Genomic DNA, 15566 nt, shown 5'->3' with positions numbered 1-15566 from the left:
CACTCTGCCTTCTTCTTTCCACCATTTAGTCTTCTTATGTTTGTTTTATACATGACATCCAGGGCTTTTAGTTGCACTTAGCACAAGGAATAGGAAGAAATACACTTACTCTTATCTTCTTGCAAGTAGAATTCCCTTTTAAAATTGTAATTAGGTATAACTTACAAACAGTGCCATGGATCAATTTTCTATGTGTGTACCTGGGGACCATCACAGAGAGAGAAAACATTCCTGGCACTCCAGCAGGCTCCCTTTTCCTGGGAGGGAGAGATGCATTATCATTTGCATCTTTAAAAAAGTCTGGCTGCCAAGAATTGGAAAGAGGCAGGAGAAAGGGCGGCAGCCAGAGATTCTTAGGACTGTGTCATCTGTCCCTGAGGTGTATGGGTGGCCTGGGCTTTGTGGATCACTTCCAAGTCTTCTCAGGCCTCTACAGACCATGTCCCTCCTCATTGGCTTGGGTCATCAGTTGGAGTCCAGCAGGCCAGCGCCATCTGATGCAGGTAGAGAGGTCCTATTCTTTCTGTTATCAGGTTCATGGTCAGGAAGCAGAAGCAAATTTCAGCCTTTGGACTTCTGGGATCAGCTCTTCTTTTCCTGTTGCCTAACCTCACTTCACAGTGACTCCACACTCATTTGGTCAACCAACATGCTGTGTAATAGGTTGCTAAGGGCATGGTTATTGCAGCTGCTAACCTCAGTTTCCTAATCTGTAAGATGGGGCCACTATTTCTTTTTTTTTTTATGTTAATCTTTTCCTCCTGCTCTTCCTCCCTGCTCTGTTCTTAGTTGCTCTCATTATATCAAAGAAGACATTTGGCATTTGTTTTTTAGGGATTGGCTAGCTTCACTTAGCATGGGGCCACTATTTCTACCTTTGGAAGAACAGGGCAGGGAAGGTTGAAGATTCTATCAGATGAAGAACTTAGTACATAACAGGAGGCCAGTAAATACATGATAATCATTATCAGTGTAATAACCTAATGGGAAGTATGCTTCTTTTTCTGCTGGGCATCTGTCCTTAGACTAACTCCCTAAGGCCCTGCTGCTACAGAACTTTCTAGGGTTTTCCTTTAATAAAGAGGAAGAGGTAAAGTCTTGGGGAGGGAGGTCTGAGACACAAGGCAGGGCCTGCTGGTGACTGGGGAGATCTAGGCACAGTAAAGCAAGTGGTCCAGAAATAGCATGTTCTGAGCACCTGCTGTATACCCAGGCTTTGGCCATGCCCCTGCATGGGAGTAATCATATCTTCAGTTTTATTGCTGAGGAAACTGGGCTTAGCAATGGAAGCAGCTCCGCTCTGAAATGGGTAGCTCAGCTCAGTATTTGAACCGACGCTCTCTGGAGCCAAAGCCTGGGTGTTGCCTAGTGCCCCACGTAATCCTGCTGATCTGGTCTGCGTTGAAGGAGGGTGCAGGCCAGCTGGCTGGTGGAGGGCCATATGCAGAGGCCTGGACTGCAGCTGGCTCCCTGGCTCGAGACCTTCTGGCTATCTGCCCATTAGGCCAGCTGCATGGGACGCCTCTCACTTCAGAGGGGTTTAGAAGGCCTAGGTTCAGCTAGGCAGAATCTGGTGTGTGGGGGGGGTGGGGTGTGTGTGTGTGGTTGCACCAGAGGGGTCAGCCAGCCATGTTTCTTAACTTCCTGGATGACTGCCTGGGTGTTCTGATCTAGGGTCATGGTGTGCAATGTGGGAGTTGGAATGGGGGGTGGTACTGAGGAGGGTTGGGGTCTGGAACCACATCTCAATTTTTTGGAAAGTGAGAGGTAATGTGTAAGGTTGGGTTGGCTGCCACAGCTTAGGACACCCTCTCCTACCCCTGCCACCAGCCAGTGGAACATCCAAAAAAGTACATAAGGTGGCTTCTAGCTTCACCCTTTTTACCTGCTGTCCCCAACATTAGCTAGTGCCCCCCAACTTGCACATCCGTCTTCTATCTGCCTCAGAATCCCACTTACATGTCCTTGGTTCCTGGCTCAATTTCCCCATTCCCCATCCCCCATCCCCTGGGCTTTGCACCTCTGAAGGTGGGTACCCCCTATTTGAATTTTGTCTTCCCTACAGTTTTCAATACGCTTGGCAAGTGTTTGAAGGGCCACCCCAGGCTTGATTGTTTTAGCAGTTGAAACTTCAGTGTAAGAAACTGTTGTGAGCATTCGGAAAGTCACTTAAACTCTCCAAGTCTCATCATTGTAAAATGTAGGTGGTGAGAGTTATGGGTTGATCTTACCTCAGGGGATTGTGAGTCTTGCTGGGAGAAGGCTCCAGTCTCCTCTCCATATGCCTCCTGTCCCTCCCCCCATCCCTCATACACTGGTCCCCAGTTTTTCTTCTCACCTTCTGATCCCTCTTTCTTTGCAATTGCTACAGCAATTGCTCAAAAACTCTACTGTAATTCTGCTTTGGGGCTTACTGTCCCCTGCCCCCTCCCCCCAAGTAGTTTTAAGTTACAGAGCCAACTTTCTCAGCCTCCAGGGACTTTCTGTTCTGACACCTCTCCAAGGATCCTTACCCTATCCTTACCGCCTCTCCACATTCAAATGCTAGTTGTCCACTTAGGGTCTACTGAGTACTGCCCTCCAAATCAATATGTTGAAATCCTATTTCCTAGTACCTTCAAATGCAACTCTCTTTGGAGACAGGTCTTTTTGAAGAGGAAATTAAGTTCAAATGAGGTGTTGAGGGTGGGTCCTAATCCAGCATGCTGTTGTGCATATAAAAGATCAGGACACAGACACACATAGAGGAAGGGCCACAGGTAGACTGCCACATCCAAGCAGAGAAAAAAAGGCGACACCTTGATCTTGGACTTCTGATCTCCAGAATTGTGAGAAAATAAATTCTTGTTTGATCCAGTCTGTGGTACTTTGCTATGCAGTCCTAGCAGACTCAAAAGGGTGGTGGTGGTGGGCACTCAGGGTCATAGTTCAAGAACACTGTCTTGGTCAGCTTTCCATACTGTGACAAAATACCTGAGAATAACAGCTTAAATTATCATAGTTCACTAACCAAGGGCCCCAAATTTAGAGCTTAGACCTTTATTACCAGGCAAATTTTTTTGTTGGTTAAGACATCCATTATAAACTTAAAAATTTGGGGGCTTCTGCAACCTTGTTATGGCATTTATTACTTTATTTATTAATATTTTGGAAACTGTTCAAACTGAAAGCGTCCAAGATCTTCTTTCTGCCTGGAATCCCTATTGTCCCCTTTCTGTTTGTCCTCTTCTTTCCTGGAGATCCTCTATGGATATAGCTCCTTGTGGGGTCTTTCCTTCTCACTGCCTGCATGGCAGAGAACTCTGGTGTTGCAGTCAGCTCTGTGGGACAGGCTGTCAGAATGAGTCCCTGAAGCCTGGGCTGCGTCTGCTTCAAGCAAGGGGCTGGTGGCTGGCATTCAACAGAGATGCCCACATATTCTTCTGTATATGAGAATCAGGAACAGCCCTTTACTTCCAATCAGGAGTACATCTAATTGAATGAAAAAGCCTCTAGGTGTTCACCAAGAAGTTAATCGTAACCTATTTTTTTATAGTTAGACATTGAGGGTGCTTTAATTCTTTCCTTCTAGTTAAAAAACACCCCAACTTCTATTTTTTGGTAACATGGCCGTTAGAAAACCTCAAAACTAAAACAAACTAGAAATACTGAAGAAAATAGCAGAAATCAGCAATTTTCCTTGCTCGGTGATCATGCTTGGTGATGAGGTAGGTTGGCCAATCCTGGCCAATCCTGGAAATCATGCTTGGTGATGTTGTGTGTTGGTGAGGATATCCCTAAATTAGACTCGCCAGGTGGAAAATGGTGGAAGGAAAAGAATATTTATCAGAGCACTGTCTGCTATAGAAAAATGTTAGTGACACTCCTGGTGTCTGTCACTAGAGGACTGGCTGGAGGACTTAGTCAATACTGAAGATGCCTGATGCCAAGTGGTCTAGTCTGGTGGTGGTGGGCACTCAGGGTCATGGTTCAAGAACACTGTCTTGGTCAGCTTTCCATACTGTGACAAAATACCTGAGAATAACAACTTAAAGGAGGGAAGGTTTATTTTGGTTCACAGTTTGAGAAGTTTCAGTCCATGGTCACTTGGCTCTGTTGATTATGGACCTGTGGTAAAACAAAAACATCATGGTAGAAGGGCAGGGCGGAGAAAAACTGCTCTCCTTATGGTAGCCAGGAAGCAGAGAGAGAAGGGTCCCCAGTGACCCACCTTTTAACTAGGCTCCACCTCCTAAAGTCTCTACCATTTTTCAATGGTAGTGTTACCAGTTGGGAACCAAGCTTTCAACACATGAGACTTTGGGAGACATTCCAGGTTCAAACTAAAATAACCCCAAATCTGGTCATATGCATCCCTATTTAAAATTATGATTCCCACTGTTTTGAAAGTAAAATCCAAAGTCTGCCATGTGTGTCCCCATGATCTCTTCTCTGTTGATTGCAACCCCAGTCCCCTTGCCCTGCCTCTGCTCTTCCCTCTTACTAGCTTTGCCCCCTGGTACCTGAACTATATCCACACTGAACCTACTTTGGAGACTCACTGCCAGGCCCTTGTCCATGCTGTTCTGCCTAGAATCCCACCCCTGCACATTTCTCCCAGTTAGCCACCCCTCAACCGGCAAGGCTAAGCCACATGATTCCCAAGTCTGGGTGAAGAGTTCCTTTGGGGCTTCCACAGTTCCCTGGGCTTCCTCCATACCAGCCTGAGTCTCACTGGGGGGGGGGCAGCTGATGCTTCCTCGTTTGCATATAGCCTTTGAGTTCCTGAGGTCGGGGTCCACCAAAAGACACAATTACAATATATTTAAAGATTGAATTGGCTTTTATGTGCCGTTTTAAAATCAAGCTGAGCTTGAGGTTGGCTTTATAAGGCAGAAAAGGGTTGAAGAAAGAATAAATGGAACCAAAAGTGGATTGGTTGTTTCAAAGTTAATTTTCTTTGAATGCTTAAAGCAGAAGAGGGGATGACGTTATTGTGTGTACTAAAACTGGCTCATTTGGAGATTTGGCTATTACCTCTCTCTCTCCTGATTTCTTGAAAGATCAGATAAATCTCTTAGTCTCAGCTTGGTGGCGTGAGTAACTCTATGTTTACTTGATTTGTTGGGCTTAGCGCAGAAGCTCAGTTCCGATCCATGGCCTCCTCTGAATTTTAATTGGCAGACAGTATCTTATTTATTGTAGCCCTCTGTGTTAGCTCTTCAGCACTGTGACTAAAATACCTGATTAGAAAAACTTAGAGGAGGAAATGTTTGCTTTTGGCTCCTGGGTTCGAAGGTTTCAGTCCATGGTCAGCCAACCCATAGTTCCAGACCTGATGTGAGGCACAGCATCATGTCAGAAGGGCATGGTGGAGGAGAGCTGCGCAATTCCTGGCAGCCACGAAGCAGAATGAGAGAAGGAAGAGTCAGGGAGACGAAATATAATCCCTAAGGGCGTGACCCCAGGAACCCACCTCCTCTAGCCACACTAAACCTGCCTATAGTTAACCATCTAGAACACTAGTCCTTTCAAGTCATTAACCCTCAAATGAATTAATTCTCTGATTGTCAGGTCGATGAAGGTGACTTAGGAACAAAGCACCAAGCAGCCCACTCAAAAGAACCATCAATCAGGCGTTGATGGAACCGCCTGTCAATCAGCGGGGTCTCCTGGCCAATCCTGGATCTTAGCCAGTTCCCCCTACCAACTCCAGTGGGACAAGGGACTCTAAAATCCCCTTTTCCTGCCCCAAGCCCTCCCTTCCTGCCCTAAGCCCCATAAAATTCCAGTCCGGTTGAGCCCCCATGCGGTTTCTCTTCAGATCCTCTTCTTGCTCTGCCAGTCTGATAGCGTTCTGCCTGGGAGCAAAATCTCAATAAAGCCTCTGTCACCGGCCTTTTAAAATCTGTCTCTTTTTGGTCACTGCTACAGCCTGACCTTACACTGATCAGGTGATTGTTCTCATAATCGAATCATTTACCTCTGAACATTCCTGCATTAATGCAGGAGCTTTTGGGGGACACCTCATATTCAAATCATAATATCCCCGTGTCCAGCACCATCTTCCATATATAGAAAAGCATTTTATAATTGAAAAACAAAGGGGAGGAGAGAGAGAAGAATCTAGAAGGTTCCCTGTGATACCTCCAGTTATCAGTGAGGAGTTCTGCTTCCTCACGTTGAAGTTTGAACATTAGAGGAGCACGCCGAGGCAAGCAGATGAAGCAGGGTTTATTTAAAAAGGGGTAACACAGACTTCTCCCGGGAGGGGGAAGGGGGCCATAGCTGTATCCTGCTATCTCAAGAAGTTGTTCTGCCCTTTTCATATGTCCTAGGCTTCCTTTGTTCTCCTGCCTTTCCCCTCTTATCTTTCTCCTTCCTGAGTTGGTGACTAGGCCCAGGAATGCTGGGTGGGACACGGACCAAGGGTGGGAAACAGGTGGGCTGAAGGGGGAAGGGCAGGATGGAGTAGCCAAGGACATATTAATTAACAACTTTATAGCTCCATGTAGGGAGGGGCACTTCCTGGGATAGGTTACCTCAGCCACTAGTTGGAGCAGGGGGAGGTTCTTAATAAGGATGGAGGAAGGGCTCTGAAGGAATTAACACTTCAGTCCCTCAGGGGACAGTTTCCAACTTGCCAAACTCACTCAAAACTGGCCTCCTAGATCGACCTGACTACCAAAGCAATCATGGGAGCTATGACCTCAATTTTATCTACACCTGTCTATACTGACTGCCTGTCTAATTCTGGCTTCACCTGCAGGAAATCTGAGCCAAGCTGGGCCTGGAGGATGGGTCTCATGTAGGCAGGCAGAGAATAGTGAGGGCCTGCCAGGCATGAGCCGTGGCAGACAAAATGTCTCAGCACACAGTAGGCCAGGGGGAAGGGGACAGCACAGACCTAGGAGTCCAGGTTTCTGATTTTCTCCTTCCAGGACTGTGACCGGAAGGTTTGCTGAGTCTCTGAACCTCAGTTTCCTCATTGGATAAACAGGGATACCATTCTCTGCACTGTGAAAAGTGACTGAGGTCATAGCTCCCATGACAACACACTGTGAAACCTAAATTGCTAATCGAATGTTGGAAAATCATGTGGTTTTTTTTTTTTTTTAATATTTATTTTTTAGGTGTAGATGGACACAACACAATGCCTTTTATTTTTATGTGGTGCTAAGGATCGAACCTGGGTCCTGCCCGTGCTAGGCGAGCGCTCTACCGCTGAGCCACAATCCCAGCCCTGTTATTTTTTTTTTAAATATGTATTTTTTAGTTGTAGATGGGCAAAATATCTCTATTTCATTTTATTTATGTGGTGCTAAAGATCAAACCCAGTGCCTCACATGTGCTAGGTGAGCACTCCACCATGGAGCCACAACCCCAGCCCTTTATGTTATTATTATTAATAGTTATTTCGGGAAGCTCAAGACCAGATTGGTGTTGGGGAGCTTTGAAAGGAGATCTGGGGAAATCAAACTTTCCTCCAACTGCTGATGGACGTCCCGAGAAGCTGTAAGCAGGAGTTGGGTAGAAGACACACTTATGGGTGCACTGTCTAGAGCAGGAGCCTGGGCTCTCTACAGCTGTCTCTCGCCCAGCTGTAGAGTTCAGGGACTGACCTCAGTATCCCCTCTACTGATTGCTCCCACCAACTGCTGCAGCTTGAACACCATGATTGAAACTAAGTACCCTCTTGTCATCATGGCCCTTGAGGGTGCATTGTGAACATATGGCTTTATTTGTGAGGAGTCTGAGCTGACATCTGCCTTTCCTAAGTCATGAGGGTTTCAGATATTTGGACTGTGCCCAGGAATGGTCCTTTCAACTCCTGAAAGGGCTGTCCTATGGCAGGACTGGGGCCACCTGTGGTGGGAAGGGACTGAGGACCCCTGGCAGGGACTGTCAGAAGTTGAAACATTGCTTTCTCTTCTCACACACACCAGCAGGAATTCTATACCATACCCAGCTTATCTTGATCTGTATTTGAAATTAAAAGTGCCAGCCAGATATGGCAGCCATTGGGATGGCTGGTGCCTACCTTGAATTCTGTTGTCCCTGATCCTAGATCTTGTCCTACTTCTCTAAAACCCACTCCTCATATGCCTGAAGGAGGTCTTATCCCTTTGCCCCCAGCTGCTTGGGCTGGCCTCTGTTGCTCACTTGTGGAGGCCTGGCCTGGACACAGCCATAGTAAAAGACAGGGCAAGAACAGAAAAGGCCCCTGGATCTGGGAGCAAGAAGACTGCAGGCACTAGGAATAGACAGCTGCACCTCAGGGCCAGGGTGAGGGTTCAGGCTTGGAGGCAGCCATGTTGGCATGGGTGCTGGGGTGGTTGAGGGTCTTCAGCCCATCTTTCCTCTAGCTCACCACCTGCAATAGCACCTAGAGGCTGTTAGCTTGACAGGACAGTGGACTTCTGAACCCTGCAAAGAGCACTGTGGGCGCAGGGAATGAGGGATGATGCCTCATATATGCATCTATGAGAGGGTCCCCATTCCCTTACCTCTCCTCTCTTCACAAGCTACCCTCCCACTAGTTTATCTTATACTTCTGGGTTACTGCCTGGGCTCGTCTCTCACCAGAAATGTCTGCTCACCCCATGTCTTTGCCTGAACATGTTTTCATGTTCATCCTTCAGATGTGGCTTGGGTAGGAAGTCCTCCCAGTTGCCTGCATCTGAGCAAGATGCCTTTTCTTGATTCTCCTCCTTGTCTCTCCTCTCTCCCCCATCAGAGAGCTTATCACACACTACTTGCTGTTGGCCTTTCTGTCTTTTTTGGTAGACCAGAAGTTCTCTAAAGTTCATCAGTGTAATCCATGGCCTCATATGATACCTGGAGTAAGTGTTCAATAAATATCTGCAACATGGATGGATGGTTGGAGAGGGAGAGAGAGAGAGAGAGAGAGAGAGAGAGAGAGAGAGAAAGCAATGAGTGCACTTGTGAGCACAAGGGACAAGATGCAGCCCAAAGCCACGCCCACAGTGACCTCTCTCCTTCAGCCACATCTCACCAGCCTGCATTTACCACCCAGTTTGAATTATTATCTAGGAAATGGATTCACCCACTGATGAGGTTACAGCTTTCATAATCTAGTTATCTTACCTCTGAACATTCCTGCAGTGCCTAATATGTAAACTGTTTAGGGGACATTAAAGATCCAAACCATAACAACAGATTTGTGTTTGTGAGTATGTATACAGGAGCGTGTGAGTGTATGTAGATGTGCAAGTGCAGTTGTGAGTCTGTGTGTGACTGTTCAGATGAGTATGTGAGTGCTGCAAGTTAGATACACACATGGTGTGGCGTAGGTGGAATGGTTTGTGTGATGTGAGAACTTACGTAGGATATTGGTGGGAGGTGACTAGGCACATGGATGCTTGTATTTGTGCGTGTGTGTGTGTGTGTGTGTGTGTGAGAGAGAGAGAGAGAGAGAGAGAGAGAGAGAGAGAAACTTTCTCTTACCCACCTCAGGGTCACATTCTGGGAGACTGTATTTTTGGCTTCTGAAGCTTATTTTTTCCAAAAATGACACTGTCTCCTCACTTCCTCCCAGCCCGGAAGCTGGAGCCGGAGGTCATGAGGCCAAACGGTTACCAGCCTGGGCTATGCCACCAAGAAACTGTCTACCAGGAGGAAGGAGGCAGAAGGAGAGCAGGCACTGAGAGAGCTCCTCTTCAGGATCTGGAGACTGATTCTGGAGAGGTACCAGGGGCCAGGTTGTGTGCTGTGGGCAGAAGGAAGAAGTACTGAGTGAATGTGAGGCCTGCAGCAAGTGGCCTCTCCTGCCAGGGAGGAGTTCTGTCCTGCCAGCTGCTGAGCTGTGGACTAATGGGATACACAGCGGTTTGCTCCGGCCCTCCTTGGGCCCACCACACAGATGTGTGCAGGAACAGTGGATAACAAATAACGGCCAATGGGCAAACAATGGAGGTGAGTGGTATGGCTGGCCAAGCAGGCCCATATTTCTCGGAGTTAGTACAAGTTTTTGAGGGCAGTTGCTTATGGCCACATTCCTGGCACCTTGCACGACTCTAACCACTATTTGTTGGGTAAATGAATAAAAGAATGGATGAAATGATGAACAAGTCTATTTCTACAGCCTCAAATTCCCTCCCTCCCCACAGGTCAATCTCCCTACTTGAAACCCAGGAGCTCCTTCCCACAATTCTCCCCATGGGTCCATCCTCACTCAAGGCATCTCTTAGTCCTCAGTGGCCTGTGTACCTTGCAGGACCTGGCTTGGCTCAATGTGACCCTTCCTGTGTTTTTTTTTTTTTTTTTTTTGAGTTCCTGGGGCATCCCTGCCTGCTGGGGATTGTCTCTACAGAATTTCTCCAGGTTCCGAATCCCACCCCACCCTAACTCCTCTGCATCCCAGCCCTTAGGAATTGCCAGTAACTCCCCTGCCTGGGCAAGTGATCTTAGAGCTCAGAGAGGCAGAGTAAAATAACCAGGGCCTTCCAGCTGGTAATCTGGCTCAAATCAGGCAGCCTTGGCTGCACCAAACCTGTCCCAAGTTAGGTTTCCAAGTCATAACCACCTGAAGGCACATCACATCCAGTTGGGAGACAAGAAGTCTCCAGGCACCTGAACTAAGTGTGGGGAGGATGTCTTAGGAGGGAAGAAGAAGAGCAGGCAGAGGGAACACGGAGCAAAGGTACCAGGGCAGGGTGAGAGGTGAGAGGATGAGAGAGAAGGCTAGAGAGGAAGATTCAGGCCTGGGGGTGCAGGCTGGGTAGTTTGAATTATAATCTGATGGTAGTAGGGAGCCATGGAAGATGTTTGAGCAGTGTGGGGTCACTGATGCTGGGAGCATCTGTGCTGGTTACGTACTGCCGAATGGATGGGAGAAGGTGAGGGGTCCAGTCCAGAGGCAGGTAGAAGGTCCAGAGGTGGCTCTTCACCAGCTTGAAGCAGAACAAAAAACACTGATAAGGAAAGACACAGAGAGGATACATGCAGCGTCCAAAGGTACTGAGGAAAGCTGCATCAGTGATGTAAGCTTGGAGGACGGTGGTGGGATGTACAAGCCACATGCTGCGTGGTGGCACCGTGCACAGCGTGGTGGCACCGTGCAGCTCTGCACATAGTTGGTGCTCAGTGAAAGTAGGTTATACGAATGAATGGACCAATAGCCTCGCTGTCTCTATGTCGTTCCGGTTGCCCTGTCTCCTGTGTCTCTCAGCGGCATCTCTGGGCATCCCGCTCTGTGGCCCTAAAGGACCCCAACTGGCCCGGTAGGGGCAGTGCTGGCCCATGATCCCACTCCGAGCCCCTTTCCTTTTTGCCAGTGCACCCACATGGCTTCTCTCTCTCTCTCCGTCCTCCTCCCCCTCCCTGTCCTTATCTTTCCCTTCCGTCTCCATGGCGACTCACCACCTCGGCTCGCCTGCATCCCAGCCTCTGCCAGGGATTCTGAGCTGGGCTCTGTCCCTCCCTCCTCCAGAGCCCTGGTACCCGCAGCCCTGTCTCCTCCCCCTGGGGTGAGTCCAGCAGCAGCCTCCTCTTTCCGGACTGTCACATTTATTCTCCAGCTCTGACAGGGAGTCAGCTCCTCTGGGGAAACCATCCCTTGCCCCACCCTCCACCTGCCACCGCCCAGCAAGCCCTCCGGGAGAAAAGCCATCCTTGCCTCCGGTGAAGGTCTTGGTGGGCCTCTCTCTGCGTTGGACCCCCTCTCTGTTCCAGCCTCCCATGCCGAGGCCCACCTTGTCAGTCACTTCCTTTTGTCATCGGCTTGGCAAACGGGCAAGTCTTCAGTCCTAAAATCCGGGGAGATTGGGTGGGGGTGGGAAGCAGCCACCTGGGATGGGGATGGGCCTGGGAGGGAGGGGGAGGGACATCCTGGAAACCCAGCATGAAGACAGGAGTCTGGATTCTGTCCTAATTTTTGCCCCCCTCTCTCCAAGGAGAGAAAACGGAGCTTCATGGGAAACAGCAGCAACAGTTGGTAAGTGCTGGGGCCTGCTGGGCAGGGGTTGGTGCAGTGGGCCTGGCAGGTCAGCTGGAAAAGGCTGGTCCAGGAGCATGGAGCCCTGTAGCTACCGGCTGAGGCTCCCACAGGGCTATCCCTAGGGAAGGAGTGCCAGGCTGGATCTACCAGGTTGTGGAGGGAGGGCAGGGAAAAGCAGATGGGTGCTGGGGAGGCAGATGCTCAGCTCAGAGAGGGGAAGAAATCTTGTGAGAACCAGATCCATCTGCTCAGCTGCAGAATGGGCTGCTTGGGTACCAGGACCTTGCCACTCTCTCTTGACTATCCCAGCAGCAGGGGCTTGTAGAGTTTCTTACTTCTTGGGGGGCTTGCTGACCTTCTTGGGGGGGTCCCTGTTGCAAAAGGTCAGCAGAGAGGGTTTTCCTGCGCTTTGGCACCAGGCACGGAGCAGACTGCTGCTCACCTATCATCCTGGAGATTATCTCCACACCCCATGAGCTTGGGACTCCTAATCTCTCCATTGGGACAATTAGGAAATTGGGACCCAGAGACGGGAAGGACCCTGCCCACAGTTGCATGGCTGGGAACTGGCAGAGCCAGGGTTCCATTCAGGTTTTTTTTTTTTTTTACTCTTGGGTGTTATTTTACGACTGTTCTGCTGTTCCCAGTTTGGGGCTGCCAGAACCTAGGGTACAAGTGAGTAAGGAACAGATAGATCTTGGCCTGTCTGGGAGCAGCTCCATAAGTCCATGGAGAACCCTGAGAGAAATGGAGGTGACACAGAGAAACCTTCACCCCAAGCTGTCAGCCTGCCCCCCAAAATCTGTGCACCTGATAAAATATCCTGCTTTTGAATGTCATGTCCTGCCCCCCCCCCCAGGTCCCATGCACCATTTCCCAAGTTGGAGCTGGGCCTGGGGCCCCGTCCCACGGCACCCCGGGAGCTGCCCGCCTGCTCCATCTGCCTGGAGAGACTTCGTGAGCCCATCTCATTGGACTGTGGCCACGACTTTTGCATTCGGTGCTTCAGCACACACCGGGTCCCAGGCTGTGAGCCGCCCTGCTGCCCCGAGTGCAGAAAGATCTGCAAGCAGAAGAAGGGACTCCGCAGTCTGGGGGAGAAGATGAAGCTCCTGCCACAGCGACCTCTACCCCCTGTGCTGCAGGTGTGGGGACTAGGCCTCCTGGGTGGGCGGGCAGTATGGAGACCTCTGGATCAGATCCAAGAGGCATGGGTGGCTTTGACCCTATTTTAGAGTATCAGGATGAAGCACCAAGTTTTAAGCACTCCAGACTTGGGGTCCCATTAAGACTGCTCAGGGAGCCTTCTCTCCCTTCCCAGGAGACCTGTGCCGTGAGGGCGGAGCCACTTCTCCTTGTACGCATCAATGCTTCTGGAGGCCTCATCCTTAGGATGGGGGCCATCAACCGCTGCCTGAAGCACCCCCTGGCCAGGGACACCCCTGTGTGCCTCCTTGCTGTCCTGGGGGAGCAGCACTCAGGGAAGTCCTCTCTCCTTGATCACTTGCTCCGAGGCTTGCCGGGCTTGGTGAGGGCAGGGCTGGCAGGCAGGAGGTGGAGGGCGGCGAGGTGGGGGGTCCCAGGTTGGCTCTGGGAGAGGAGCTGAGTCTGGAGCTGAGTCTCTAGGGACATAGAATGGACCAGCTGATGCCCCCCCTTCTCTCCCTGCAGGAGTCCAGTGAGGGCAGCTGGCCCAGAGGAGGAGAGGGTTTCTTGCAGGGATTCAGGTGGGGTGCCAATGGCCTTACCAGGGGCATATGGATGTGGAGTCACCCCTTCCTGCTGGGGAAAGAAGGGAAGAAGGTAAGAGGAGAAAGGGCAGAAGGGGGTCAGGGAGGAACGAGGGGGATGGACAAAGAGGAGGGGAATAAAGAAGGAAATCTTTGGGGGTGAGGACAAGAAGACTGGGTCAGGGGAAGAACGTGAGGGAGCGAGGCCAGGCTGAAGCCTTAGCTTGTCCTCCTCAACCCCCTGTGTAGGTGGCTGTGTTCCTCGTGGACACAGGGGATGCGATGAGCTCTGAACTGAGCAGGGAAACAAGGATCAAGCTCTGTGCTCTCACCATGATGCTGAGCTCCTACCAGGTGAGAGAGGTGCTGAGATCAGGTCTCCCCACCCCCATGTGCCTTTTCCAGCTCAGCCCCCTCCAAGCTGAGGGCATCTCTCAGGCTTTGGTGTCTGTGGTCCCTGCATGTTCTGGGGTTGCCCATGGAGAGGGGCAGATGTTCCCAAAGGGCTGACAGTCCCTGAGGGCAGCGGAAGGCTGGTGGAATCAAAAAGACCTGCTGGAAGATGTGAGATATCTGGAGGCAAACCCATTCTACAGGGCCCCTGGCATCTTATTGTGCCCTTGCTTGTAGATCCTGAATACCTCCCAGGAGCTGAGGGACACAGACCTGGATTACCTAGAGGTGAGGAGGCCTCCAGTATTGAAGGCGTCACCCATATTGCCCATGGAACCAGTGGCTGGACAAGAGGAAGTTAATGCCCGTTCATTCTGGTCTAGAATTTTATGACACAGGAACTAGGCCAAGGGGTTCGAGGGTAGGGGTGAAGCGTGAGATGCCTGCTTTGGAGAGAGGCAGGGGGATCTTGGATTGGGGAAGTGGCAAGATTGCTTCCGATAGCAGGGCAGCCCAGGGTGGGCGTGGAGTGAGAGGACCTGAGAACAGATGGGAGCTTTCAGAGAGTCCCAACCCTGGTGTTCTCTGTGCTTATCCCAGATGTTTGTACACGTGGCCGAAGTGATGGGCAAACATTATGGGATGGTGCCAATCCAGGTAAGACACCCTTTTCTGAACTCATCAGCCCAGCCCCCCCCACATGCCCAGCTTGGGAGTCAAGGGTGTATTCTCTTCTAGCATCTGGACCTCTTAGTTCGTGACTCATCCATCTCCAATAAAGCAGGGCAGGGGCACGTGGGTGATATCCTGCAGGTGAGTGGTGCAGAGGGAGGGGATTGGAAGGGGCCACTACAGGGTGGAAGGCAAAGGGGCTCCAAGGGTCCTGGAAGGGAACTCACCGTGGAATGCTCTCCTCAATCCTTCTCTCAGAGATTGTCCAGCAAATACCCCAAGGTCCAGGAGCTGCTGCTAGGAAAACGAGCCCGTTGTTACCTCCTGCCCAAGCCAGGGAGGCAGTGGGTGAACAAAGGCCAAGGAAGCCCAGGAGGTGGTGAGTGTCCCGAGGGACAGAGACCTCTCAGGGGCTCCCAAGCTTTCCCAGCTCCCAACCTCTCTCCTTGCAAACTCCCCAATCTCCTAAGCATGAGGAATTTTCTTCCTCAGATGCAGATGAGGATTTCTGCCACCTTCTTCAGCCCTACGTTTCTGATGTTCTGAGCACAGCTCCCCAGCACGCAAAGAGCCGCTGCCAGGGATACTGGAGCGAGGGGCGCACAGTGGCCAGGGGGGACAGACGCCTGCTCACGGGGCAGCAGCTAGCTCAGGAGATCAAGGTGTGAAAACCCCCTGGAGACCCCAGCTCTCTCCGCAGGCCCCTGCTCTCCCTGACCCGGCGGTGGTGGTGTCTCTGCAGAACCTCTCAGGCTGGATGGGGAGAACGGGGCCAGGTTTCAGCTCTCCGGAGGAGGTACGGAGCCCGGGGTTGGATGGGGGGGGGGGGTCTG

General features: G+C 50.6%; 2 protein-coding genes and 1 long non-coding RNA gene across 3 annotated transcripts in view; 2 read left to right on the top strand and 1 right to left on the bottom strand.

Moving 5' to 3' along the window:
* Positions 1–15566, top strand: part of LOC107157133 (multidrug and toxin extrusion protein 1) — a 612661-nt gene that overhangs the window by 468233 nt on the left and 128862 nt on the right. The gene's annotated exons all lie outside the window — the stretch shown is intronic.
* On the bottom strand, positions 8770–11213 carry LOC125614128. Its single transcript, XR_007344773.1, has 3 exons — positions 10819–11213; positions 9452–9709; positions 8770–8841 (listed from the first exon to the last, which is right to left on the bottom strand). It is a non-coding gene; the product is annotated as an uncharacterized LOC125614128 (long non-coding RNA).
* Rnf112 (ring finger protein 112) overlaps positions 11520–15566 on the top strand; it is a 5890-nt gene continuing 1843 nt past the window's right edge. The window contains exons 1-12 of the mRNA XM_015503527.2: positions 11520–11733; positions 11895–11935; positions 12798–13083; positions 13260–13466; positions 13610–13741; positions 13918–14022; positions 14299–14349; positions 14662–14718; positions 14800–14874; positions 14992–15112; positions 15226–15395; positions 15476–15529. Of these exons, the coding sequence (XP_015359013.1) occupies positions 11680–11733; positions 11895–11935; positions 12798–13083; positions 13260–13466; positions 13610–13741; positions 13918–14022; positions 14299–14349; positions 14662–14718; positions 14800–14874; positions 14992–15112; positions 15226–15395; positions 15476–15529 (1353 nt within the window). The 5' untranslated portion in view covers positions 11520–11679. The remainder of the gene's footprint in view (positions 11734–11894; positions 11936–12797; positions 13084–13259; positions 13467–13609; positions 13742–13917; positions 14023–14298; positions 14350–14661; positions 14719–14799; positions 14875–14991; positions 15113–15225; positions 15396–15475; positions 15530–15566) is intronic.

Source organism: Marmota marmota, unplaced genomic scaffold, assembly GCF_001458135.2.
Source record: "Marmota marmota marmota unplaced genomic scaffold, marMar, whole genome shotgun sequence".
Lineage (NCBI taxonomy): Eukaryota > Metazoa > Chordata > Mammalia > Rodentia > Sciuridae > Marmota > Marmota marmota.
The sequence above is the reverse complement of the archived record's forward strand: the minus strand, read 5'-3'. Positions and strand labels throughout refer to the sequence as shown.